Below are 10,878 nucleotides of genomic sequence, written 5' to 3' on the forward strand. Positions count from 1 at the left end.
TCATAGGACTTAGTGAAGATTTTATACTTGTAAATGCTTCCTTAAAAATTAGGGATCCACTAAAATTACTTATACTTAAGTTTGATTTAAATACTTAGTTGTTAGTCTCATTTATCTAAATATGTTTGCTTCCAATCAATTTCATGTTAATATAATAATCTAAGCTTGATATATATATATTTTTTAGAATATTAAGTATTTTTAATATACACATACAAAGCAAGAAGAGAAGCTTGACATGTTTATTGTGAACAATTGAAACATCAACATTTTAGATGAATTAGACCTCAAAGTAATCTATTTGCAATCCAATGTCGTCATTAATAATGTAGCATTCAATATTGATACTAGATAACTCATAATCTTATTTACTTTTTTTCATTTTTTATTATTACTTGCATTTTTTTTTTTTAATTTTATAAAAAGTCCTCTTAAGTGAGGCATTTCCAAATCTCATCCCTAATCCATAAAGTCCAATAATCCATCTAACCATCACTTTCAAGCTTGAAATAAAAGTCTCACACCATATGCAATTCACATTACAGCGACTATGCTTAGAAAAATTATTCCATGGTCAAACTATAGTTGTGACTAGTTTGCATCTCTAAAATATGTATCACGCTGGGGGGGTAAAAAAATAGATGTGGGTAATCTTAACCTTTTTTTGTTTTGTTTTGAGAATCGGGTAATCTTAACTAATTGGTTGGAAATCTAGAAAGAATTTATACAGGTAGAGTGACTATTTCTGTGTCGGCATCTAAACATATATTTTTACTTCCATTTTATTATCTCTACTTTTGGCGTAACAAAACGGCACCGTTTAGACTTTGCCTCTCTTCCCCATCAGTCACCAGTCACCACTATAAAAACCACTGAAATTTAAGCCACACCCCCAACGAAAACAAAAAGAAACGGCGTGCTCAATTTTTACTTCACCACAAAAAGCAGAAAAGCAGTGTCTGTTGTAGTACAACCATTAAGAATGCGAGCTCTGCAACTGAGCAAGAAAACTCTCTCTCGTACTCTCTTCCTCGCCTCTTCCACTTCCTCATCACCGTACCGAACTATAACCACCACCGCTCTACTATCCTCACCCGCCTGTCACAGCCACATCCACCGCCGCGCCGACACGTGGCTCTCCCCTTCCTCGTCCGCCAATCTCCTCCGCTCTCCTTGGTCCTTCACTCAACACCGCGGGATCAGAGTCTCCGGCTCCGATGTAAGCCACGCCTATTTTATTCTATAGAGATTGAATATGTGTTTGTTTCGAAAATGTGATTGTTCCTAATTAATTGTCACAGGTCAAAGTCGGAAACGTGATCGAGAAAAAAGGTTCGCTTTTGCTAATTGCAATTAACACTAATTAATTCTAAATTAAACTAATTGCTTTCTCTATAAATTGTGTGTATACATGCTAATAAAAACTTAATTTTCGTGTTGTGATTTCAGGGCGTATTTACCAGGTGATTTATTTTTCGTTAATATGTATATGTATGTATGTATGTATGTATTTATTTTGATTATTGTGATTATTAGCTTGTAATGTGGTTAATATTTACTTGATTTAGGTGGTTAAGACAGATCATTCACATGAAGGAAGAGGCAAGGCCACTATAAAGGTTAATTTTAGTATTGATTTTGATTGTAATTAATCGTGTTACTATTATTTTTTTGTGATTGAGCTTTCGTTTTCCACCGGTGTGAAAATTAAGTTGATTTTTCGAAATGTAGGTGGAGCTTCGTGACATTGAAAGTGGAAACAAAGTGTCTCAACGTTTGGGTACCGATGAGAGTGTTGAAAGTATGCATATATTTTAACTTCTTAGCTTTCCTGCCATGCTATGAATTGATGGTTCATATACTCTTAAATTCTTGTTAAATATGAGGCTGCGTATATTATTATTTGGTTGTGTGTTAAAAATTAGCTTTTGAGTAGTGTTTTGTGGCTTTGTTCAAACTGGGTAAAAGTACAGTTGAGAAAGTGAGCTTTTAAAAAGCTGTATATACTTTTAAAAGAATTCAGGATTGGAATGGGGATTTTATTTTTGGAAGGAACCAAAGCATGAATTTTTTTTTTTGACAACTCTGAATTGATATATGTAAAGGTAAATAAAACTAGTATTTATTTAGTGTTAACAAAATTGAAATAAAATAAAAGATATATGCACAATAATAATTTTCAATTGTAAAGTAATCTTGTCAATGACTAGCTTGACCTTTTCTTTCAATATAAAGAGTATTCATATTTAGGACACCAATGTTGCATGCCTTACAAAACGATTTCATAATGTTAAGTAAAGCATACAATTCATTACCTTTAACTTCTTGGATTAGCATTCCTGTGGTTGATGAAATAGGCTGTTGGGCATCAACTTTACTAAAAGGTTTACGATAATTTCCTATATGATTTATAAAAGCACAATCTTTATTCTTTTCCGCCCCTAACTTTCTTTTTATAATTCTTAAATCCATCAACAATGAATGCATTATGCCTAGGAATCTCAGATGGCTTATTAAAGAGAAAGTATTGTAGATAGAAAGCAGTATCTTTATTAGGTGAATATTCAAGCCATGAAGGATATAGCATGAGCCATCAAAGATTGAAAGTCATATTTATTATCTTATTATATGTCAAATATTCTTTTAACCATGAAAGGTTGAAAGTCATATTTATTATTTGGGTTCTTCAGGCCATCTTTCAGTTTTGGAGGTTAGTTTTAAATATTTGGGAGGGGCTAGGTATACATTTTTTGGATAAAAAATTGCATCTCATATATATATATATATATATATATATATATTTATAGATAAAAATAATTTTTTATTTTTAAAATTTTTAGGGGGCCATGGCCCCCCCCTTAGTCTTAGAGTAGTTTCGTCCCTGCTATAGCTCTAATAACACTTATATCTTCTGTAAGGTTGGGTGAAGGGTGAGCTGTAGCATGAACATTTTAGACTTTAGAACATGGAAGTCTTGCCTTTTAGCTATTTTAGGTTACCTGGATGTTTTGGTGGATGAAATGGGATGAGTTTGATTTTTTTTTTTTTTTTAATATTAATTTTTCTGGGAATGCTGGGATTATCACCCGACCGGGTTTTGGCTAAGCACCTGAAAGTTGGGTGCGGTTGATTCCAAACTGATCCATTGTTCAGCTGTGGGTATAAGAACCATCCACCTGACATGATCGTGTTACGTGATGGGCTTACCTCAACTTGAACTGATTGACCCGTGATTACCTGTAGTTTTAGCTCAACTTTTTAGAAACTTTTTTTAGAAACTAACTACTTGAATTGAACTCATGACACATTGCTTGGGTAGATGGCAAGTGGCACTTGCCATAGCACCAAAGTTCAACATCTTGAAGACCCATTGATCAGTTTATAATTATAATTTCCATAATTATTTTACTTACACTTTAATGAATTAGGTGTTCTAAATAATTAAGGGTAAATTGCACCAACCTCTTTTGAGGGTTATCAAAATGACACTCGCTCAACAAATAATTCCATGTTCTCTAACACTTATAATTTCCTATGAGAATATTCTATTTAAAAAAAAAAAAAATTTCTACTCATTTGTACAAATCTCAAAGGGGAATGTCATTTATACAAACCTCAAGGGAGGAGTGACATTTTTTCTGTAGTTTTGGTAGGATTTTTTTTTTTTTTGAAAAATTAAGTATTCCGTTAGGAAAGTTAGGCATGGATTTTTGTATCATTTTTACAAATCTCAAAGGGGTAGTGTTATGTTGCCCATTCTTTAGAGGAGTGTCATTTAGTGAAATCTCATGAAAGGTGTAATTTACTCAATGATTGAAAATGGCTGGACCGTGGAGAGGCTTTTAACTTTAGTCTGCTATTAAGTTTATTACTTTAAAAAAAAAAAAATTAACCCAAAATTTAACCATCCTTTTCAGTATGGTCATTCTCCATCCCTGGATGTCATTTAATTTGAATTTTACTCTTTGATAAGAACTCCATTGTAAAATTTTATATGGCTGCTTGCAGGAGTATTTGTTCAAGAGAAAACTTACATGTATATGTGCACTGATCGCAATGGCACTATAGTCCTGATGGAGTGAGCTCGTTATCCCCCCCCCCCCCCCCCACCCCCAATTTTAATACCTGTTTTCTAGTAAATATGCAATTAAGGTCAAAGATTTTATGGAACTATTTTACTAAATATATAATCTCTTTTAATTCTTAACAGCGTTAAAACTTTTGATCAGCTGGAAGTGTCCCAGGAGTTGTTTGGCAAAGATGCGAAGTATTTACAAGGTGAATAAATATCTAGGACTGAGCATTATATAGTTCATGATATACACCATGATATGAATTAAAAAATTCTAGAGTTGGTCAGAATTTAATTGATTTGATAATAACTCCAGTACTCTATCCCAAAAATAACCTCTATGAAAGCAGGAAATGGGTGTAAAAATGCACTTTACATGAATTCATGAAAATTGGTTTATAGTTCTTATCTGAACTAGGCTCTTCATGTCAACACTTGGCCAAACTAACTTATGTTCCCATGTAGCTCCTCCATTGCATGTCACCACATGACCAATAAGTCACTGCCAGTATCATGACTCCTGCATTACTGGTACTTGACTTTTTCATAATCACTAGTCCCATTATTTGGCATTGTCAACCTGCTTAACTCACTTCAACACGCTCACTTTGTATATTTCATATTTATTTTGCACATGCTTATTGCTACCTTATTTACTGGTTAATGACAGTACTAAATTGACTCTTCCTTTTAATTTAATTTAATTTTTTTTTGTCCGTGAATTTGGCCACCAAAAAGCATGCTGTAGTAGTTAGTTTCCATATGTTTTGACGCTTTAAGAACATGTGTTTTTCTATATCAATTCATCATTTCTTGAGTTTCGTGCTTCCAGCCAAATATAACCCAATGATATTCCTCAAGATTTTGTCTTCTCTTATTAGGAATAGCAATCATTTTAAAGTAATTGTTTATAATTTAGTAATGAGTAAACATTTTGTGAAGTTATATTAGTTGATGATTTTCTATCATGTTAACTATTGTTCTAATAAAAATTCTTGGAAATGCATATTATGCTCCGTTTGTTTTGACGTAAAATGTTTTACGGGAAACATTTTTAGCATTTTACAATGTTTGTTTCGTTGTAAAATGTTGGTTAAAGCTGAAAACATTTACAGTTGACCGTAAAGCCCTCTGTAAAATTTTGTAAAACATTTTACCTCAAAAAACTTGGTAAAACATTTTACAAACTGACTAATTCGCACACCCCCTGCCCCCTTTTGAACATGTTGTGACACCCCGACCCCCCACCCATCTCCTCTCTTGCTCACAAAGGTGGTCGTTGGAGCCCTAAGTTGCGGTGGTCATTGGAGCCTTGAATCATGGTTGTCACTAGAGCCTAGTTCACGGTGGTTGGTGGTTGGGTTTTGGTGAATAGTGGTGGCAAAGCTTTGATTTGTGGCTAGGAGGCTCCCATTGTGGCAAGGGGTGTTGATGGTGGCTGGGAAGCACCAATCTAGTAGTTGAAGATGTTGATTTGGTGGCTGGGGCCATGGATCCATTGAGGTTGCGTCGATCTAGTGGTTGGGGCCGGGTTTTGAACTGATCTGGTGGTGGCAAGCTAGATGGGCACTGATTTGGTGGGTGGCTGGCTTGGATTGCGCTGATCTGCTGGGTGGTTGGGTTGGATAATGCTAATCTTGTGGCTGGTAGGTTTTGATATGAGATTTTTTTTTTTCCTTTTCATTTCAACCTTAGGTCACACCATACACTTGAAAGTGTCTTCACTGGAAACATTTCACAACAAAATAAATGGAGCATTATTTTCAAGTTTGTTTTCATTTTCTTCCCCCTCACACTTCTTTGAGGCTTGCATTGCTTACATAATCAAATATTGCACTGGTCACTACATTCTCTTCCATCTAACATATGGCATTCATCAACAGGTGAGATGAGAGTTATTGTAAGGCTTTATGATGATATACCTTTATCTGCATCGGTTCCAAAACGTGTGACATGTATTGTCAAGGAAGCACAAGATCCTATGAAGGGGGTCCCAGCCCCACCTAAGTAAGTTTTATCATTTTGCAAATGTAACACCCCCCCCCCCCCCCCTCCCCCTCTTTCCCCTTTGCCAGGCAAAGCTATTGTGGAGTGAACTCTCTCATTGAACCACCACAAGGGTGGAGGTGCTATGAGACCAAAATCCCATTAGCATTCTGCAAATGCTCTTTGTGTGTTAAGAAATGTTCACCTTTACTCATATCCTGTTACCTTTTCTCTCATTTTTTCTTGCATGCTTCTTGGAATATAACTTGAAATAAATGAGTTATTTGATCAAATATGTGAGTATTAACTTTTGCTGATTATGATAATAGCTGTAAGGGTCTACATTATTGCCAAAGATCTAGCTCCACTATTATGTGTGTTGTGTGTGGGCAATATTAATTTAGGTGTTATTGTCACAGAAATGCAAAATAATTGTCAGACGGTTCATGCCCAGGGCGGTTAATTTTATTGACTAAGCAATTTTTGGTTATTGACTTGGTGCAAATTTTTTATAATGTTACTTGTCATTTTATTTTTTAATTCTTTTTAAGTTCCCCAAATTTCTGGATTTTTTTTGTTTGGTACAATGCGTAATACATTACCATAAAGTTGGATGGTATTTCAATTTTCACAAGCTAATTATTGATGGCCATTACGTTCCAGCTTGCTTTCTTTGTCCATTGTGTGTCTCTGCTATGGGTCAGAAACATCTGCCTATTTTACAGTATAGTGTGACCATGTTTGGTTCTGTGGTGTGGTCATGATTCTTTTTCCAAACTTAATTTGGTATTATGCATAGTGTTTTTCATTGTGCTAAAAGATTCCTGCTGTATGGGTTTGTGACATGCATATATGTGATGAACTTCGCTTATGGTTGGTGCATGTGGGACACACGCACAAGTAATTTTTTTCTTATTATGTGCATACGTTATGAATTTGGCTTATGGGCTGCATGCACACAAACAAAAGCAAGCATGTGTGCACACACCCAAGAAAGACATTCTTAAGAAGTTCTCTGTTTATAAGTAGGTTATCCTTCATGGCCTGATTTCGGAAATTTTTTATCTAGCTAATGTTATAAAAGAGCAAGATTTTCTGACGAAACTTAATGTTGTTAATGCCTAAATTTTCATTTTGCTGTTCTTTTGCAATATGTGCCAGATACTTTATTTTTTATATTCATCCTTGAAATGTGGGTTTTCCATTGCATAATTTTTCAGCTGAAGAAACACAATCTTCTTATTCAACCAGCTAGCTGACCTTGTAATTGCTAAAGTTTGTTAATCAGAGGTGTTCACTAATTGTCTAATTGTGGACCATGTGTACACCTTGGCCAGTATGATGAGACTGCCATGTACTGTATTGTCTAATAAAGGCTGTCATGCTTGCAATTGAATGTGATTTTGTGTCCTATGGTCCCCTTTGACAATGCAAAATCAAAGTATTTCACCTTCTTGGTCATTGTTCTGCTTTTGATTGTATCAATGGAATCTTATCATAATAATTTCTTTCCATTCAGGGATAAAAAGGTTGTATTGGAAAATGGCCTGACTGTTGAGGTAAGTTAAATGTTATTTTTCCGTCTAATGTTTAGCTGCTAAATTAGTCTCTTGTATAATTACTATATAAAGCAAAGATGAACTCAGCGAAAAAAAGAAAGAAAAAGAAAAAAAACCCTGCAGAAGGTAGTTGTGTAAACGGAATATCTGAATTTTTCATGGGATATTTTTTCTATTATGTCATGCATGGAGGGTGCCAGGGACAAGGCATGGTGTGGGTCCTACAAACAAGAAGGTGTACTGTGAAGCTTCATGCTTGCCAAACCATTATATCCATCCTCCAAATTAGGCTTTTACTTTAGATACCTATAAAAAGAAATACAGTCTTGACCTCAGATTGTACTCAATTAAAGTGATGAAACCAACAGCGATGATAAGCAACATGGAGAAAATATGATATGTGTGCGTTTGTAGTGGGGAGGGGTGAGGTTCTGGTATATGTACTATGAAATCTAAGTGGTGTATGTCTTATCAAATTTTCTAATTTTCCAGGTGCCAATGTTCGTTGTACCTGGTGATGCTGTAGTTATTAATACTGAGACTGACTCTTATATAGAAAGGTAAAGTTTGTATGTTGTGTCACTAAGATAAAGTTGAGGATTGTCTTGGGTATTTTGTGGCAGTCATGCTTGCAATTGAATGTGATTTTCTGTCCTGTGAATAATAACTAGGATAAACTACAGAACCAGATTGGTTTCTTCCAAAAAAGAAAAGAAAAAGAATGATGACCTACTCTATGTTGAGAGCAATGAAAAGATTGCATGTGACTAACCCTGACTAGTTTGTTGAGAATCTATAGCCTACCCTAAAATTTTGGGACTAAGGCGTTGTTATTGTTGTTGTTGTTGACCTACTCGATGTTGAAATCCTAACTGTTACCATTTTGTGATATAATATTGTTTAAAAGCTACAGTTCAGTGTGTTAGTCTCAAGAATATCAAACTATCATAGTACATGCTCGTCTGTATTGAGTCTATCGACCAGTGCTTGATAGGAAATTAAATCAACTCTGGCCTGTTGGCTATTTTTAAATTGACTTTTCATGATTTTAATTTTTTACAAAATTTTTGATTACTGTCAGCTACAACTTTTATCACCTAGTGGTTATTCTTTTTATTTTCATGGGGGTGGATGGTGTCAGATGTGTTTAAAAATATTGTTTGCTCATGATTCTGTTGCCTGGCTTTGCTAATGAAAACTGTCGTACCCTTCCCCCCCCCCCCCCCCCCCTTTTTTTTTTTCAGGGCTAAGGCATAATCTTGTGTTGGCTTTCTTCTGAAGGAGAGATGGAATGTCAAATTGTGCACCGTGCATATCTCTGGTTCCTATGGACAGCAATCTTTCAATTCATCGATTTTAGACAATTTGCTCATACCTACATATGGTATTTAAACTTGAGGTATATGAGATCTGCAGGATTTTTACTTTTTTTTTTTAGATTCTAAAAAAGTGCGGTGAGGCAATGGGAGATGACACAATTTGTAAAACATGGAGAGGTTTAAGGTTTATACATTTTTTCTATGAATAAATTCATACTGTTTTGGTACTTCTGTGAATTGATGAGGAGGGGAAGAAGATGACTTAAATTGCACATTGCTGCTCCTTTTTTGTTTCCCTGTGGACATTTAATTAATATGAAGTTATTCAATACAATGCTCATACATGCTCATGTTATTTCAGTCCTTTTATTTTATTTTTCATTTATTATTGTTATTATTATTTAATTTTTAGAATGTTAATGTTGTCTTTAAAGTTTTTATTATAGGGAGAGGCTTGTGTCTAGTGGTCAATTCTATTGGACATGCTAGGATATGGACATGTGTCTATTGGACACGCAAGGATACATACGCATTCAAAACTAGACATGTATCCGCATCTCAATGTGTCTAGTGGTATTGGCTACTGGACACAAGCCCAACCTTTCATTGTAAAACAATTATTTTGAAAATCACAACACCATTTTGAGGGTGAGGGGTATTAAAACTTGACTGGGGTATGCGTTCAAAAGAAGAGAGGGTGAAAAAAAAGGGAAAAAAAGAAGAAGACAGAAGATCTTTCTAAAGACATTGAATGGTGAACTGAATTTCACAAATTGATTGAGTTTAATGTGTATAATACATTAATAACATGCACTAATTGCCTCTAAAAAGAATGAAAAAAGTTAACTGAGTTTAATGTGTATAATACATTAATAACATGCACTAATTGCCTCTAAAAAGAATGAAAAAAGTTAACGGATGCCTTAATTAAGAGTATTGGTTTAGAAATTTTTTTTAGATGTGCTAGGATTTGGACAGGCTAGGATACGGACACGTGTCCATTGGGCATGCTAGGATACGAACATGTGTCCACTAGACACGCTAGGATATGGACACATGTCCAAAATTAGACATGTGTCTGCATTTCAATGTGTCCAATGGAAGTGGCCACTAGACACAAGCCCAACTCTTCATTCTAAAACAATTATTTTGAAAATCACAACTCCATTTTGAGGGTTATTAAAACTTGACTGGAGTATGCGTTCAAAAGTAAAGAGAGGGTGAAAAAAAAAAAGGAAAAAAAAGAAGAAAAAAGATCTTTCTAAAGACCTTTTTTAAATTTTTTTTTTATACAAGATATAAATTTTATTTTAGCCTAATCTAAATGTATATGTGTGTGAAGTTACTTCTTAGAGATTTGAACCCCGGTCTTTACCCCCACACTTCACAAGTACTTATACCAGTGAATGGTGAACTGAATTTCACAAATTGATTGAATTTAATGTGTATAATACATTAATAACATCCATTGATTGCCTCTAAAAAGAATAAGAAAAGTTAATGAATGCCCTGATGATTAAGTGTATTGGTTTAGAAATTTTTTTAAAATCTTTTTATAGAAAATCAATTAACATTTTTGACGATTTTTTATATTTTCCAGGAAAGTGGTCAAATTTTTCTTAAAATGGTTTATTAAGTACTCGTTTGCATACTGCGTTTCACGTGGTATCCAATGTTTGCGTTTTTTTTGGACACGTTTCAGCACTTCTAGTAGGTTTGTGCATTGTTCACAGCACCCACAAACCTCTTTTTTCAACATCTTTTCTATTAAAAATGGGTTCCATGGCACTATTCATACATTTAAAAATTATTTTGCTACAGTGTTTTCAGTTTTCAGTTTTCAGCAAGAGAGTAATGTTACGCACATAAATTATTTTACAATATTTTTACAAAATGTTGATGTACTCAACCTCTTATTGGTTTTAATCTAGGTCTACTATTC

The 10,878-nt window shown here is 34.4% G+C and overlaps 1 protein-coding gene across 1 annotated transcript; it reads left to right on the top strand.

Moving 5' to 3' along the window:
* The first annotated feature begins 882 nt into the window (after positions 1-882).
* LOC142607613 (uncharacterized) lies at positions 883-9,278 on the top strand. The gene is made up of 11 exons (XM_075779162.1): positions 883-1,219; positions 1,302-1,332; positions 1,450-1,463; positions 1,569-1,619; positions 1,732-1,801; positions 4,009-4,078; positions 4,211-4,278; positions 5,956-6,079; positions 7,578-7,617; positions 8,110-8,177; positions 8,862-9,278. The coding sequence occupies exons 1-11, from the start codon at positions 983-985 to the stop codon at positions 8,872-8,874; spliced, it is 786 nt and encodes a 261-aa protein (XP_075635277.1). The 5' UTR covers positions 883-982; the 3' UTR covers positions 8,875-9,278.
* Positions 9,279-10,878: the final 1,600 nt, after the last annotated feature.

The sequence above is a fragment of the Castanea sativa genome, chromosome 8 (assembly GCF_040712315.1).
Source record: "Castanea sativa cultivar Marrone di Chiusa Pesio chromosome 8, ASM4071231v1".
In the NCBI taxonomy this organism is placed as follows: Eukaryota; Viridiplantae; Streptophyta; class Magnoliopsida; order Fagales; family Fagaceae; genus Castanea; species Castanea sativa.

Excerpts from the sequence above, each read along its gene's own strand:
- LOC142607613 (XM_075779162.1), top strand. The coding sequence starts at position 983 with ATGCGAGCTCTGCAACTGAGCAAGAAAACTCTCTCTCGTACTCTCTTC. Across the intron at positions 1,802-4,008 it reads TACCGATGAGAGTGTTGAAA|GAGTATTTGTTCAAGAGAAA; the intron begins GTATGCATATAT and ends GGCTGCTTGCAG. Across the intron at positions 6,080-7,577 it reads GGGGTCCCAGCCCCACCTAA|GGATAAAAAGGTTGTATTGG; the intron begins GTAAGTTTTATC and ends CTTTCCATTCAG.